General features: G+C 33.3%; 2 protein-coding genes and 1 pseudogene across 5 annotated transcripts; all 3 read right to left on the bottom strand.

Moving 5' to 3' along the window:
- Positions 1-1,017: 1,017 nt before the first annotated feature.
- Positions 1,018-3,747, bottom strand: LOC103467983 (uncharacterized). The gene is made up of 6 exons (XM_008414751.3): positions 3,463-3,747; positions 3,329-3,370; positions 3,176-3,217; positions 2,419-2,502; positions 2,082-2,213; positions 1,018-1,949 (listed from the first exon to the last, which is right to left on the bottom strand). Exons 1-6 carry the CDS (start codon positions 3,716-3,718, stop codon positions 1,666-1,668), a joined length of 840 nt encoding a protein of 279 aa, XP_008412973.3. The 5' UTR covers positions 3,719-3,747; the 3' UTR covers positions 1,018-1,665.
- Positions 3,748-4,264: 517 nt separating this feature from the next.
- On the bottom strand, positions 4,265-6,831 carry LOC145552116 (complement C1q-like protein 2; annotated as a pseudogene).
- Positions 6,832-7,420: 589 nt separating this feature from the next.
- LOC103467985 (uncharacterized) lies at positions 7,421-16,123 on the bottom strand. 4 transcript variants are annotated; one of them, XM_081608880.1, is made up of 8 exons: positions 15,562-16,123; positions 15,391-15,432; positions 15,234-15,275; positions 14,299-14,382; positions 10,000-10,062; positions 9,700-9,783; positions 9,362-9,496; positions 7,421-9,268 (listed from the first exon to the last, which is right to left on the bottom strand). In XM_081608880.1, exons 1-8 carry the CDS (start codon positions 15,794-15,796, stop codon positions 8,985-8,987), a joined length of 969 nt encoding a protein of 322 aa, XP_081465006.1. In that variant the 5' UTR covers positions 15,797-16,123; the 3' UTR covers positions 7,421-8,984. The 4 variants fall into 4 exon arrangements, 3 of the variants coding, with proteins under 3 accessions (XP_081465006.1, XP_081465007.1, XP_081465008.1); XM_081608881.1 differs by lacking the exons at positions 14,299-14,382; positions 15,234-15,275; positions 15,391-15,432; positions 15,562-16,123 and adding exons at positions 10,552-10,635; positions 10,828-10,890; positions 11,004-13,546; XR_014088167.1 differs by lacking the exons at positions 7,421-9,268; positions 9,362-9,496; positions 9,700-9,783; positions 10,000-10,062 and adding exons at positions 10,828-10,890; positions 11,004-13,830; positions 13,961-14,092.
- Between the last annotated feature and the right edge of the window lie 1,081 nt (positions 16,124-17,204).

Below are 17,204 nucleotides of genomic sequence, written 5' to 3'. Positions count from 1 at the left end.
AGATTCCAGAAAAGGCTTATTAGCTAATTACTGAGGCCCAAATTGCAATTTCCTAAATCAGATTCTATGAACATAAATGAAGCATGGAAATAACTTTCACAATTTCCTTATTGTATTTATATTGCTGTAAGAGCCACTTATGTTTTCATGTTTATCACCATAGGGGGCAAATTTTATTTAGTGTTCTGAGTTGTCTGAAGGGGGATGGAGCAACTTAAGGTCAAGTGTGATTCTGTTCAGGTGTTGCTAATAGGAAAGGGCAAACAGTTTTCTACTGTGCTTGGTTTGGATTTATGTTTGACTTATGTTGTTCTAAAGCGTATGTGCCAAACTCAAGGCCCACGGGCCAAATCTGGCCCTCTAGACTCCAAATTACATAAGTCCTTCCAGTTTTTCACAAATATGCAAAATTCACACAAAATCAACAGATCTCCACAATGTTTTTTCAGATTTTACTGTAAATTTTCTCAAAATTGGTCAAAGACATGGAGTTTAAGTGACAGCTGCCTCAGCCTTACTTGATGTCAAGTTATAGTGCACAACTGATAAGGCGAGTAACAAAAAGTCACATTTAACATTTATTGATAATTTAGCAGTTTATTTGGTTTTATCGAAATATTTTTTGGCATTACGGCCCTATTAGAATGTTTAGATTTTTTTAATTGGCACAAAATGAAACTGAATTTGACAGTCCTGTTCTAAAGGGAAATGGCAAGACAATGGACACTGTACAGAAAATAAATTACTTTATGATTATAAGTCAAAATGAAGATCGGCATAACAAATCTTGATTTAGTGCACATAAAACCAACACCTGTCTGGAACAATAGCAACCTGTAACCTAAAATACAGGATTTTAGCCGCTATAATTGCTTTAGGTTCATATAAACTAACCCAAAATATTAATCCTAAACCTTCTTATTGTCAACTCTTCCAATGTGAAATCAACCTATAAGTAACATCTTTATAGAATAGTTTGGTAGTGTACTAAAGGCATGATAGTTTTTTTTTATTTATCACACTCATAAGTCAGAAAAGTCACACTGATTGTTTAAGTTAGTTCCACAAACACATTAACAACCGAAGTGCAGGAGCAAGGGGCCCCGGTTAAACCATGAACTTAATTAGCATAACTTTAAAAACTTTATTTGAAATATTTTACACATTAATAACACACACAAATTGGAAAAAACAATTGTTCCTGGTTCAATGATTTTCTATTTCTGTGGTCACTCAAAAGACATATGGACATATTTTTAATTTTCAAAAACAAATTTTATTAAATACTACAAATAACACCTTCAGGTTAACCCGTGTATGGTTCGTTCTTTGGTTTTTTCGTAAAGAACAAACCATACACGGATAGAACCATACACAGATTCAGGTTTAGTCCATTTAAAAGTGAACAATTTTGATCTGAAACAAACTGTGCATTACAATAAATGTTTCAACAAAACTAAATTGAAGTTCTAAGTTGCATTTTGTGTGTAATCTATTAAAAATAGAAAAATTGAAAGAGAAGCCTTAGAACCATTGTGGCTGGTAAATTATTGTGGAAATTTAAGACAAAATGAAACAATAAAAATTATTTAATGCAATTATAAAAAATCATGTACTTCTTCTGATGCACTCTTGCGGCAGAAATACATTAGGACTGTTTTCTGCTCACATAGTGAAAAGCAAGTGACCACTGAAGGTTGTGGGATGATTTTCACTGTCATAAATCCTTGAGTTTTGCCACTGACGCAAAAACACAACATCTCCAGTTTCTAACAGCAATGTGGCACCATTAGATGGGTTAACATAGTAGGAAGCCTGATGTTCATATGCGATGACAATATTGTTCCCATTCCTGACCAACACAGCAGCTGTTGGATATGATGCATGTCCAACTCCATATAAGTGAAACTCAAAGTGATAGGCTCCTCTCACCGGGGCAATGAAAAAACCTGAGGAACATTGAACAATAATATTTCTGTTGAATGTTTCATCCATAAATATCTACATAAAGAATCAACCAACTGACTGCATGTCAGGATTATAAAGAGAATCAAGTTGAAACAGTGGATAAAATGGGTTACCTGTGTTTGGGTTGTAGGCATTTCCAATATTTGCAACAACATGTCTGAAGACTAGAGGTGTATGTGTGTTAAATGGTCCAATATGTCCTGAACCTGATGCCATCAAGGAAGCTGAGAAAGCCACTTGTTTCACTACGAGACAATAAGTTAATATTATTAGGATCAAGCAGTTACTTGTTCGTAAAAGACTATTTGGTGTATTTAAAATTACTATCTTAATTTTTAAAAAATCTAAGCATATTAAACAATTAATGGACATGAAATAAAAGTACACAACTTGGTTTTTGTTGCGTGTTGAGATAATGTTTTTATGTGAATTCTACTGAGTTTTCCAAACCTTCTCTTTCTCTCTTCAGAACCTCCACTTGGTTTTCAGTGTTGTTTGTCCTGGTTTTAACACTGATCAGTTCTCCTATCTGAGCTGAAAATTGATTCAAACAAACATGAAATGTAAAATAAAATGATATGTCCTCTGTCAGTTTTTACAGTAATAGTTTGACATCACGCATTCACAGCAGTTTTGGTTTCTTGATGTTACTGTGCTGTGTGGAAGAAATACAGTAGCCATGTCTCAGCGTTTTATGCCACTGATTATTCAGGGAAAGCAGGTTGAGCAGGTAAAGTGCTTTAAGTATCTGAGGACACAGATGGACACCTGGCTGTCTTAACAAGTACACTCAGATTTATAAAAACAAAAAAAAGCCCTTTAATGCCCCAGGCTGAAATTTTTTAGGGTTAGTAAAACAATTTTAATCATGTTTACTGGTCCCTTCCAGAATCTATTCTCAGTTTTAATGTCACATCTTGGTACAACTTTATCGCTAGCAAACAAAAAACATAACTCTCACACATAAAAAATCAAAACAGCAAAATGATTGGTTCATTACAAACACTACGGTCCCGTATGTATGATCTACAGTAGTCAAATCAAATTTCTGATAGATTTGGTGTCAGGCAACTTTTTGTATTCTATTCTGAGATTTTTAAAATTGTTTAAATAAATCAGCTTTGTTTGCTTCTAAACATTTGAGCAAACATAGTCTGAGTCATTTATTATGTAAAATAATTTATTGTTAGAGTAAAGTTACAAATACCTTGGTTCTGCTGCTCAAGACGTCTTACTTTTGTCACTTGCTCTAAAATAGCAAAAGCCAAACGGATAATTGATATTAGTTAATACAATGTCCTTCTTATGTTAAGTGTCTTTTTGTGAAACATCAGGGTTTTGTTTGCTGTATTCTAAGTACCTTGGTATTGTTGTTTTAACAAGTCCAGTTCGTTTGTCTTGGCTGTTGCAGGAGTAAAATGAAAAACATTGAAAAGTGACTGTTTGAATATAAATAATTCAGTTTCATACATCAGTGATTTCTGGTTAACATACCTTCATTATCTCTCTGTAGATACTCCATACCAACCTTCAGTCCAGCCAATGAGGAGCTCATCTCTCTCAGCACTGCATTGATGTCCTGTGAACAGGTTTGTTGGTTGTCTGAGAGATTTCCTGTATCTGCTGCCTGTGATTCTGTTTGCCTTAAATGTGAAATAATTTCATTGTCAGCCACAGTTTGAAGCTGAGCTGTGGAGAGAAAGCAGATTAACAACAATGAGAAAAGCATTGTGATCTCCATACTCAACATATTTTGTGGTTTCTGTGATGGGTCGAGCCTTAAATATTCACAACAGCTGACAAATAATTAACAAAATTTTTGTCTGAAGTCTGTGCAGTTAACAGATGTTACCATGGGTTTGACCAATAAAAAAAGGCATAACCTTTGGTCAAAAACATTATATTACTTAAAATAAAAACAAAAAAGTGGAAGAAACACGTGTAGGTGATAAGGCTTGGTGTGTGCGTGCGTGCGTGCGTGCGTGCGTGCGTGCGTGCGTGCGTGCGTGTACATAGAGAGAGAAATAGAGATAAGACAGAAGTAAAAAATTCTATATGTACTCGGAAACAAATGTAAAAAGTATGGCAATAAAATAAAATTAGTGTTTAGTAGAGATTTCTTAATGTTAACTATTGAAGCCTGTCATTTTGGAGGCAATTTGATCCACCCATTAAAAAAAACAGATTGCTCTGCCAGATTGGTCATATTGAAATTAAATATATGACTGACTAAAAGTTGTAACCACTACATTTAAGGAAATGTATGTAGCTCAGTGTATACATTAGTTCTGATATGTTGCAGAGTTCATGGTGGCAATCAGCACAGCTTGCTGCTCACATGGTGAAAAGCAGGTGACCACTGAAGGTTGTGTGATGATTTTGGTTATCATGAATCCATGAGTTTTCCCACTGACGCAAAACACAATGTCTCCAATCTCTAACAATAATGTGACACCATTAGTGGCTTTAACAACACCACTGGACTGATGTTCATATGCAATAACAATATGTTCTCCATTCTTGGTCAACACAGCACCAGGAGGATGTGAAGCATGTCCATGTCCATAGATATACAACTCAAAGTGGTAGGCTCCTCTCACTGGAGCTGTGAAAAAACCTGAAATACATAATAATAATAATAATAATAATAATAATAATAATAATCACGTGAACTGAGATACCTGTATTTGGGTTGTAGGCATTTCCAATGTTTGAAACAACATATCTGAAGACCAGAGGTGTGTGTGTTAAATGGACCAACTGTTCCTGAACCAGAGGCCAACAAGGAAGCTGAGAAAGCCACTCGCTTCACTGTGAGAGAAAAAGTAAATGTTAGGATCCAGCATGGATTTATTCACTGTAAGCTAATTTTATTTGGATAGAAACAAGAATTTAAAAATTGGCCATATTTTTAACATTTTAAAGAAAGCTTTGATAAATGCAATTTTTTAAACAGATATGACTGTTAACATGGGGAGTTTATTTCTAAATCCACAAACCTTCTCCTTCTCTCCTCAGAGCCTCAACTTTGGTTTCAGTGCTGTTTGCCCTGGTTTGAACTCTGAGCAGTTCCTCTGCATGAGCTGAAATCAGATGAACCACAGTAATTATTATTATTATTATTATTATTATTATTATTGTTATTATTATTATTATTATTATTATTATTATTATTATTATTATTATTATTATTATTATTATTATTATTATTGTTATTATGTTACCCCGTCCTGTTAAAAGAGAAAAAAAACAGATATTCATTTCACATTAGTTGTCTTCTTTTCCTCAAGATTTAAGTGGTTATGAGACATGATGACACATAGGAGACACTTTGATTTGCCCCAGTTCTTATATTTTTGCTATAAAAAGCACAATGAAGGCAAACAAGATTATGTCATGTATAAAATCAGTATTTAAATACCTTGTTAGTGTTGTTTCAGATTTCAGATTCTGGAAAAGAAAGATAACGTGTTTATTTCCTGATGCCACAATTCACATTTCAAACATATTTTCTTTAGGTTTCTCTCTAATTTAATGCATAAATGAAAAGACATGCCAGCAAAGATGAATAATAGATTCAATCTATTCTTCCTGTCAGTGAAGATTTTAACAGAAATTCGTGTCTAGTGGGTCCTATTTGTACTTGCAATTGTATCTCAGATAGATTTAGAATAAGATTAATAATTATCAATAAAAAACTAGAGGGTGCTTATGCTAAACAAAATGGATTTTACCTCTGATGTCTAACTTTTACTCATGAAGGCTTTTTGTGATAAATACCTTGGTACTGTTGTTTCAACTTTTCCACCTCAGTCTTTTGCAGTTCCAGTTCGCTCACCTTTGCTGTTGGTGACAGTACAACAAAATTGTGAACAATATAATTATTTCTATGCAAACATTTTAGTTATATAAGGTAGAAATTCCCTGTGATATTCTTCGGTTTCTAAACATACCATCATGGTCTTTCTGTAAGCACCTGAGCTCCACCTTCAGTCCAGCCAGTGAGGCGCTCATCTCTCTCAGCACAGCATTGATGTCCTGCTTAAAGGTTTGTTGATTATTTGAAAGATTTTCTGCGTCTCCTTCCTGTGATCCAGTTTGTCTTATTTCATTGTCGGCTTGCAGCTGAGCGCTGGAGAGAGAGCAGATTAGCAACAATGCTGGGAAAAACATTTTGATCTCTGTCCTCAGTCTCTACAGATCAGCTTTGTGGGTTCACATCACTCAGGCCTTTAAATACTGCATTTACTACAGCTGAATAATTATTACCAGAGTCTTTTTTTTTTGTTATTTTTTATAGAAACACGTGCAGGTGATAAGGCTTGATACATTGGACTTGTCGTATACAATCAAAAAAAGCGCAATATCTTGCAACAAATGACAAGCCATAGTTTTAAATTTAGAATATATTTTTCTATAATGTGTCTGTTTTTTATTGTTAGTGTTGTTGGTTGGTGTTATTTTCATTCTTAAAACTATAAAATGTTTCTCTTTACAAAAGCTGAAAAATAAATTCTTACATTTCAAGGACAGAATCCTCTCCATGATAAAAACCAAGGGCAAACTTATTTTAAATAGATTTTTGACAGTAACTTATTCACCTCTCTTTTAAAAACAATTGTGCTCTTGACACAAAATAGTCCTTCTTACATAGCAAACTCTCTTCTATGACTCTCTGTTACTGTACTAAACAACTGGTTTAAATTGTATTTGGCAGACCAGGACTCTCTTCATTCACTTGGCATCTATAATTTTGAGGAAACAAAAACTACATGTGGAGTTTCTCAAGCTGTATGCTCTTCCTAGCTCAGATAAACATTTTAAGAACATATCTTACCATTCCTGTATGCCGATGTGACACATCTTTAGGTTCCTGTGTCATCACATGACCACAGTGTGTTGCAGTCACTGAGAAATAGTGTCTATAAGTTTAATGGTAGCATGCACCACAGCCTTTTCCAGCAAAATGGAGGAAACAAAATTGTTGTTTTTATTAGAAATCAGCACTTAAATCAATGAGGCCACAAACCAGATCACACTGGAAACCTAGATTCAGTCACACAGTCAGACCTACTTTTTATGAGCAACACAATATCTATTATGAAGTTAGCCTACTACAATCTAAAATCATATAATTAGAATTAATTAAACATTTATGAGCCATCAGCATGATAGCTCATAAATGGCTCACAAATCAGTAAGCTAAAGAAAGATGAAAATATAGTTCACACATGCTGTCTAAGATGGACTTTGTTTCACTGTTATCTGATGATAATCTCACTGAGTATCTGTGAAGGAAACCTACTTGCCATCAAAGTCAGGTCATTGATTTCTTATCAGATACTAAGAAAAACATGGAGGGTGGGCAAATTTCAGAAAGTCCACAAAGCTTAAATACAGCTCTTATTGCAAAGAAATTACTGAATATATGAGCATTTCTAAGATGTTCAAATTTGTAATGACTTTTTTTTGTACAAAGAAAGACAAATAACAAAAGGCAAAACCAGGGTTACCTTCTCTTTATCTTATAAACCAAGAGGATTTTCTCACCTCCTCATTAAAAACATTATCATCATTAATCACACCTATGTGTCATCTTAGAAAAAGACTCTTATGGTAACAATTCAGTCTGGTTGTTTTAGTCTTTGAAGTGGCTTTATTAAGTAAATGGATATAAAAATGTTAAATATGTCCCAAACCATGTCCTTATTATTGCTGAAACAGTAAAAACCAGTGCTATTTTTTTAAGTTTGTTTTTTGCTGATGGAAAAAAAGATCATTATATTCTTTTACAAAGACAAAATGCTTCCATCTTCATTCTCACTAATATCTGTGATAAGGTTTAGCTTACCACTATTATTAACTAATGTGACAATATTTATAAAATAAAATTTAAAAAAACATAATTTTAAATCAAGTTATGGTTCAATCAAATAAACTTTATTTATAAAGAATGTTTTAAAACCAACTCTATTACTGTACACACAATTGTAAACAAAGAAGCTGGGGAAGACACATATTTAATCAAAATGCTCATAAAATATTCAATTGAAAATGTACTTAAAAAATAAAACATGGATATATACAACAGAAAGAAAAAAAATCCAATAACTCACTCTCAAATATATGTAAAGCTATTGAAATACAGTTTTATATTAGACTAATAGTTATTTTGTGTTCAAGTCCATCAGGTAGGAGGCAATTTATTTCACATGTTTAAAGAACCACTTTTTATCCCAGTTTAGTCAAATTTAAATTATATACATACATAGTCACAGTGTAGTTAGGATATCCATGATATTTAATGAATATTTGTTTTGCATGTAATATTTTTTACATACAAAAATATTAACTTCTAATTAGCAAAGAAATGTGTATTCTGCTTGATTCAATAATGAGTTCTAATGTGTGATACTGTAGCTGGTAGAAAATTGGGATTGTTTGTTGCTCACATGTAAAAAGAAGATGACCACTGAAGGTATCATGGTGTTTTTGGTTATCATAAATCCTTGAGCTTTGTAACCATTTTCAGACATTAGTCTGCATATCTCATTTACTTTCGTTCTCATTTGTTCCTGAATTTCTTTGTATCTCAGCATGATGTCTCTATTTTGAGACTCTTGTGGTAAACCTCATTTTATCAGGCAGGTCTTATTGAAGTGACGTCTTAATTGAAAACTGATTTGGCAGTAATCATGTCTCTGCATGGCTAGAGAAAGTGAACTTGTGTGATAAACCGGAGTTAAATTATGCTTTAACAAGTGGGAGCAATCACTTTTTCACACAGGATTAGGTAGATTTGGATTATTTTGCCCCATTAAAAACATAAACGTTCATTTAAAAAACACATTTTGTGTTTAGTTAAGTTGATATTTAAATTGATTTGATGCAAGGAAGCTCTTATGTGTGACAAACATGCAAAAAAAGAGGAAATCAAGAAGAGAAATTCCACCACTGTAGCTCCGTGTCAGTTCCAACATGTAGAGTTGATGGTAAAAATCAGCACAGCTTGCTGCTCACATGGTGAAAAGCAGATGACCACTGAAGGTTGTGTGACGATTTCCGTTATCATAAATCCTTGAGTTTTGCCATTGACGCAAAAATATAACATCTCCAACCTCTAACAGCAATGTGACACCATTGGCAGCATTAGCAGCATGAGAAGGCTGATGTTCATATGCAATAAAAATATGTTCTCCATTCTTGGTCAACACAGCACCTGCAGGATATGAAACATGTCCATGTCCATAGATATAGAACTCAAAGTGGTAGACTCCTCTCACTGGAGCTGTGAAAAAACCTGAAATACATAATAATAATAATAATAATAATAATAATAATAATAATAATAATAATAATAATAATAATAATAGCAACATTTAACCTGAGATACCTGTGTTTGGGTTGTAGGCATTTCCTATATTTGTAGCAACATATCTGAAGACCAAAGGTGTGTGTGTGTTAAATGGTCCAGTTTCTCCATAGTTGCCTGAAGACATCAAGGAAGCTGAGAAAGCCACTTGTTTCACTGTAAGTCAGGAAGTAATTATTAGGATCCAGCATAAAATTATCCACTGTAAGCTGTTTTGATTTGAATAAAAAAGAAGGATGTGGGATAAAAAATTTGGTCAGATTTTTAACAACAGCAATGCATTCTTTATTTTAAACAAATGTAACAATTTTAACAAATGTGATTGTTGCAGTGGGGAGTTTATCTCTGAACTCACAAACCTTTTCCTTCTCTCCTCAGAGCCTCCACTTTGGTTTCAGTGCCGTTTGCCCTGGTTTGGACTCTGAGCAGTTCCCCTGCATGAGCTGAAATTATGCGAAGCAAAAGAACAGTTATCAATTTTACTCTTATGACTATTATTTATCACAATGACAGAATACTGTTTTTTATTTTATTTACTTTTTGCTTCATTTTAATATTTGATAATATTTTTAATCATGGCAGCTGACATGAAAGGTAATGTTTTGATACCTTTATTTTTGAGTTTATTTTTGATTTTTTTTTTTTCATTATTGGCATACCTTGGTGTTGTTCTTTCAGTTTGTCCAACTCTTTCTTCTGCACCTCCAGTTCTTTCGTCTTAACTGTGTGTGGATCAAAGAAAAAATATAATTTGACAAAAAAATTTAAACAACTGTCTTTGCAATGAATTTTTACATCCAAATATTTATGTTGCTACATTTCTTCATTACATCTTATTTTTGGTCAGTCAATCAATTAAGATTAGTTGTATTGCACATTTCGGCAGCAAGGCAGTTCAAAGGGCTTTATATCATAAAAACACAACAATCAATCGAAGCATTACATTTTCTAAGTGCTATCATTACACATCAAATATCATTTGGTGTTTCATTTACAAAAGCAACTCTAAACAGATGGGGTTTTAGTCCAAAGGTAAAGAAACTCAGTGTTTCAGCTGTTTTACAAATAATCCTGATCTTCTTTATTTTTGTTTCCTAGTCACTGAAGAGACATTTAAATTAATATAATTATGAAGAATGAGACTATTGGTGATTGTAGATTAAAAATGCCTTATGATATGATAATATGAGTGTTCAATAAGGATGTTTAACCTTCTCCTTCTCTTCTCAGAGCCTCCACTTGATCTTCAGTGATGTTTGTCAGGGCTTTAACACTGCTCAGCTCTCCTGCCTGAGCTGGAAATACAATAACAAAATAACAAACATCTCACCATTACTTTTATGCAAACAGAAAAACAAAAATATTTATTTTAATTATTCATCCCTGCAGTTCCCCCTCTAGAAGTTAAAATAGAGTTATTAAGCTTGGCAACATTGCTCTTGTTCTTTAAACTAATTTTCATGGACATTAGATTAATAAATAAATACCTTGGTACTGTTGTTTCAGTTTGTCTAATTCATCTTTCTGCAGCTCCAGTTCTCTCGTTTTAGCTGTTGAGGCAGTAAAGAGAAAACAGTGAAATATAATGTTATTTCCATGTTCACAATAACATATCTTCACAGTATTTCAAATAAACTTGTGTTCTTTGCTAATCTTGTGTTACCTTCATAATCTCTCTGTAGGTACCTCATCTCCACCTTCAGTCCAGCCAATGAGGCGCTCATCTCTCTCAGCACAGCATTGATGTCCTGTGTAAATGTTTGTTGGTTGTCAGAGAGATTTCCTGCATCTGTTTGCCTTAAATGTGAAATAATTTCATTGGCAGCAGCAGCAGCTTGGAGCTGAGCTGTGGAGAGAGAGCAGATGAGAAGCAATGCAGGAAAAAATATTGTCATCTCCATTTTTAGTTTCAGTCTCCCTGGGACAGGTCTGTGGGTTGTGTGACAACCCAAGCCTTAAATATTCCAATTATTGTCAGCAAGTAATGATTAACTTTTTTGTTTTTTTGAGAAAAACGTGCAGGAGATAAGACCTGAAAATATTTTATGCTGGTTACTCTTTGATCTGAAATTTGTATCAAGGGAAATATGGGACATCATTGTGTCATTGTATCATGTATCATCATTGTAAAACATTATCATGAGAGTTATCTAAACTTTCTACGTTTCTATTTACAAAAACAGTTTCAAGGAAATAATATCCTGTCCTGACCAACACTAGAAAATTGATGAAATCTTTTTACTCCTTTTGTTACTGCAATGGCTTCCTTGATTAATCCATTTTTAAATATCGTTTTAATAAGTTTTCAAGACACTGGATTTGAACATCTATACACTTCAGCAGTACATTCTTCAGCTCATGGACATTTTAGGTTTTAATTGTTTTTAAAACAAAATACAATGCCACATGTGCTGACCAAGATGGACTTTGTTATACAGTTATCTGCACAAGTCTATATTAAACACTTATGCAGGAAATGGTTAACCAGTGCTGACATCAGAACAAGTTCTTTGGAACATCATCTCCATTTGATGGAGATGATGTTCCATCAATAAGTTAGAAAGATTTATAGATAAATAATTAGAAAGTGAGCTGTTTTCTAACTCACGTTATGTTTTCATTTCAAATGAAAATAGTTGATAAGAGAATCCTGCATTTCTTAAATTTTTGAGAGGTTTATGTTTTAGTGTGTGATTAATAACAACAACTACAAAAAAAGACCTCAAACATTGTGATTTTGTGATGTTATAACCCAGTAATGTGCCAGGAGTGGATAGATAAATGATAAGGACTATTTTCTCTCTGTGCTTCCTCAATAACAGTAGTATAAATGATAAGCTCTTATTTGGTCTCAGACTGATAAACCAACACTTACCAGATAGCAGCATCAGACATGTGATAAACTGCTGATAACCAAGTATTTTTCTTATGTCCTTCCTCAGAAAACAACACATGAAGAAAAAAACATATGACTTTGGAAGAAAAGTTTCAGTGGGAAGTCAACTTTTATAAGAACTATGCAAAAATATGCTTACTAGCTCATTACTGATGCACAGATTGCAATTTCCTAAATCCGATTCTATGAACATTAATGCAACATGAAAATAACTTTCACAATTTTCTTTTTGTGTTTATGTTCCTGTAGGAGCCATTAATCTTTTCCTGTTTATCACCACTAGGGGGCGTACTTAGTGTTCTGAGTATGTCTGAAGAGGTATGGGGTAACTTAAGGTCAAGTGTGATTCTGTTCAGGTGTTGCTTATGAGAGAGGCAAACAGTTTTCTACTGTGTTTGGTTTGGATTTATATTTGATTTATGTTGTTCTAACAGGAAATGCCAAGACAATGGACATTGTACAGAAAATAAATGACCTTATGATTATAAGTCAAAAGGAAGATCGGCATAACAAATCTTGATTGAGTTCATGTAAAACCAACGCCTAGCAGGAACAATAGCAACCTGTAACCTAAAATACAGGATTTTAGCCACTATAATTGCTTTAGGTTTATATAAACTAACCCAAAATATTAATCCTAAACCTTCTTATTGTCAACTCTTCCAATATGAAATCAACCTATGAGTAACATCTTTATAGAATATTTTGGTACTGTTCTAAAGGCATGATAGTTTATTTAATTTATCACACTCATCAATCAGAAAAGTCACACTGATTGTTTAAGTTAGTTCCACAAACACATTAACAACCGAAGTGCAGGAGCAAGGGGCCCCGGTTAAACCATGAACATAATTAGCATAACTTTAAAAACTTTATTTGAAGTATTTTACACATTAATAACACACACAAACTGGAAAAAAACAATTGTTCCTGGTTCAATGATTTTCTATTTCTGTGGTCACTCAAAAGACATATGGACATATTTTTAATTTTCAAAAACAAATTTTATGAAAGACCAAACAACATATACAAGGTTTAGTCCAAAGTGAACAATTTTGATCTGAAACAAACTGTGCATTACAATAAATGTTTCAACAAAACTAAATTGAAGTTCTAAGTTGCATTTTGTGTGTAATCTATTAAAAATAGAAAAATTGAAAGAGAAGCCTTAGAACCATTGTGGCTGGTAAATTATTGTGGAAATTTAAGACAAAATGAAACAATAAAAATTATTTAATGCAGTTATAAAAAATCATGTACTTGTTATGATGCACTCTTGAGGCAGAAATTAACTTAGGAATGTTTTCTGCTCACACAGTGAAAAGCAAGTGACCACTGAAGGTTGTATGATGATTGTGGTTATCAAAAATCCTTGAGTTTTGCCACTGACGCAAAAACACAACATCTCCAGTTTCTAACAGCAATGTGGCACCATTAGATGGGCTAACAGAGTAGGAAGCCTGATGTTCATATGCGATGACAATATTGTTCCCATTCCTGACCAGCACAGCACCTGTCCCATGTGACGCATGTCCACCTCCATGTAAGTGAAACTCAAAGTGATAGGCTCCTCTCACCGGGGCAATGAAAAAACCTGAGGAACATTGAACAATAATATTTCTGTTGAATGTTTCATCCATATATCTACATAAAGAATCAACCAACTGACTGCATGTCAGGATTATAAAGAGAATCAAGTTGAAACAGTGGATAAAATGGGTTACCTGTGTTTGGGTTGTAAGCATTTCCAATATTTGCAACAACATGTCTGAAGACTAGAGGCGTCTGTGTGTTAAATGGTCCAATATGTCCTGAACCTGATGCCATCAAGGAAGCTGAGAAAGCCACTTGTTTCACTACGAGACAATAAGTTAATATTATTAGGATCAAGCAGTTACTTGTTCGTAAAAGACTATTTGGTGTATTTAAAATTACTATCTTAATTTTTTTTATAATCTAAGCATATTAAACAATTAATGGACATGAAATAAAAGTACACAACTTGGTTTTTGTTGCATGTTAGAATAACATTTTTAGATTAATACTACTGAGTTTTCCAAACCTTCTCTTTCTCTCTTCAGAACCTCCACTTGGTTTTCAGTGTTGTTTGTCCTGGTTTTAACACTGACCAGTTCTCCTATCTGAGCTGAAAATTGATTCAAACAAACATGAAATGTAAAATAAAATGATATGTCCTCTGTCAGTTTTCACAGTAATACTTTGACATCACAAATTCACAGCAGTTTCTGGTCTCTTTATGCTACTGTGCTGTGTGGAAGAAATACAGCAGCAACCACATCTCAGCGTTTTATGCTTCTGATTATTCAGGGAAAGCAAGTTGAGCAGGTAGAGTGCTTTAAGTATCTGGGTAGGACACAGATGGACACCTGGCTGTCTTAACAAATACACTCAGATTTATAATAAAGCCCTTTAGTGCCTTGATCTTCTCAGGAAGCTGAGATTTTTTAAGGTTCGTAAAAAGATTTTAATAATGGTTTACCCATCACTTTCAATGTCGCTTAGTTTTAGTATAATTTTACCTCTAGCAAACAGAAAACAAAACTCAGACACATCACAAATCAAGACAGCAAAATAATTGGTTCCTTGTAAACATTACTCTCCCGTCTGTATGAGCGCTCTCATCCCTTCCATTACTCATTCACTCTCCTCCCATCAATCCTGCTGCCCAGGAAAGGAATAAACAAAAATACAAACATTCATCCCCTCTGCAATTACAGCAGAAGTATTTCTAAAATCTGCTTATGATTTTTTTTTTATCTTGTGTACATGTCTCTTGTGAAGTTTTTGTATGTGTATGAGTCCTGTCTAAGATACATTTCCAATAGATTTGGTGTCAGACAACTTTTCCTGTTTTATTCTGAGATTTTGAAAATTGTTTAAATAAATCAGCTTTGTTTGCTTCTCAATATTTGAGAGAAAATAGTTTTAGTGAGTCATTTATCACATAAAATAATTTATTGTTAAAGTTATAAATACCTTGGATCCGCTGCTCAAGATTCCTTACTTTTGTCACTTGCTCTAAAATAGTAAACATAGACAGACAATTCATACTAGTTAATATAATGTCCTTCTTATTCTAAACATTGTCCTTATTGTGATAACATCAAGGTTTTGTTTATTGTCTTCAAAATACCTTGGTATCGTTGTTTTATCAAGTCCAGTTCTTTTGTCTTGGCTGTTGGAGGAGTAAAATGAAAAACATTTAAATGTGAATGTAAAATCTTTTTACAGCAGTAGTTTCACACTGCTGTATGAAACTAAAGTGTTTATATATAATAACAGCAGTGATTTCTGGTTAACATACCTTCATTATCTCTCTGTAGATACTCCATACCAACCTTCAGTCCAGCCAATGAAGCGCTCATCTCTCTCAGCACTGCATGAATGTCCTGTGTAAAGGTTTGTTGGTTGCCTGGGAGATTCACTGCATCTGTTTGCCTTAAATGTGAAATAATTTCATTGTCGTCTGCAGCTTGGAGCTGAGCTGTGAAGAGAGAGCAGATCAGAAGCAATGCAGGAAAAAATATTGTCATCTCCATTTTTAGTTTCAGTCTCCCTGGGACAGGTCTGTGGGTTGTGAGGCAACCCAAGCCTTAAATATTCCATTTATTATCAGCAAGTAATGATTAACATTTTTTTTTTTGGAGAAAAACGTGCAGGTGATAAAACTTGAAAATTTGCCATGTAAAGTTAAAGACAATACTCAAAATACTTAGCTATAATGCTAAGTATTTGGGCAATGAAAAAACCTGAGGAACATTGAACAATAATGCTTCTATTGAATGTTTCATCCATATATCTACATAAAGAATCAACCAACTAACTGCATGTCAGGATTATAAAGAAAATCAAGTTGTAACTGATTTACAACTTGATTATATATATATATATATATATATATATATATATATATATATATATATATATATATATATATATATATATATATATATATATATATATATAACTCAAATGTTGTTTTATTTAACTTTTAGGGTACGAAAGTGATGTGGACCAGATTATAGGGAATTATAAATATCTTTATAATTTTGCATCTTTAATGAAAATAGTCAATAAGAGTATCCTACATATCTGGAATTTTTGAGAGGTTTATGTTTTAGTGTGTGATTAATAACAACAACAAAAAAAGACCACAAACATTGTGATTTTATGATGTTATAACTCAGTAACGTGCCATGAGTGATAAAGACTATTTTCTCTATGTGCTTCCTCAATAACAACAGTATAAATGATAAGCTCTTATTTGGTCTCAGACTGATAATCCAACAATTATCAGATAGCAGCATCAGACATGTGATAACCTGCTGATAACCAAGTATTTAATTGTGTCCTTCCTCAAAAAGCAACACGTGAAGAGAAAAACATATGACTTTGGAAGAAAGCTGATATGTTTTTTATAAAACATATCAGCTTCTGTATTGCTTTCATAAAAGCAATACAGAAGCATGCCTTTTTTTAAAAACAAAAACATGCTTTGTTTTTGTATTTCTCTAATAGAAAAAAGAGAAAATAATCAGTTAAATTTTAAACTGAGCAACATTAAATTTGCTTGAAGTATCGCAGAAAAACTAACACAATAACAATGCAATATAGCTCAAATAATCTATTAGTTTAGTAACACTGTTATAGCAGCCCAACGTAGCAACTTTGAGTTCTCGACGTGGGCAAGTTAAAGTCTTCAGGTCATCTCCAGAAATCAAATTCACTGGGAAATAAAAAGCTAATGGCATGCATTACACATAATTGTTTCAAGAGTTCAATACATCGATAATTCTTTTTCTTATTATTATAATAATTATTATTATTTTGCCCTTGTTTAATTGGCATGCACTATGAACCACCTGTGTTACAACTTGTTGATGGCCAGGAGTGGCAGTTATCAAAAACCTCCAGTAGAGGGGGCTGTTTGTCATGACCTTATGTCCA

This window comes from Poecilia reticulata, chromosome 7, assembly GCF_904066995.2.
Source record: "Poecilia reticulata chromosome 7, P_reticulata-male-v2, whole genome shotgun sequence".
In the NCBI taxonomy this organism is placed as follows: domain Eukaryota; kingdom Metazoa; phylum Chordata; class Actinopteri; order Cyprinodontiformes; family Poeciliidae; genus Poecilia; species Poecilia reticulata.
Note: the sequence above shows the minus strand (reverse complement) of the source record. Positions and strands in the feature narration are given on the sequence as shown.

Bases quoted from the DNA above. Each gene is read 5' to 3' on its own strand.
- LOC103467985 (XM_081608880.1), bottom strand. From the start codon at position 15,796: ATGGAGATGACAATATTTTTTCCTGCATTGCTTCTGATCTGCTCTCTC. The intron at 14,383-15,233 runs GTATTTATAACT...ATCAATTTTCAG, and splicing joins TCTTGAGCAGCGGATCCAAG to CTCAGATAGGAGAACTGGTC. The intron at 10,063-14,298 runs GTTTGGAAAACT...ATCCACACACAG, and splicing joins TCTGAAGAGAGAAAGAGAAG to TTAAGACGAAAGAACTGGAG.
- LOC103467983 (XM_008414751.3), bottom strand. From the start codon at position 3,718: ATGTTGAGTATGGAGATCACAATGCTTTTCTCATTGTTGTTAATCTGC. The intron at 3,218-3,328 runs GTACTTAGAATA...TTGCTATTTTAG, and splicing joins GTTAAAACAACAATACCAAG to AGCAAGTGACAAAAGTAAGA. The intron at 1,950-2,081 runs GTAACCCATTTT...AATGTTCCTCAG, and splicing joins TGCCTACAACCCAAACACAG to GTTTTTTCATTGCCCCGGTG.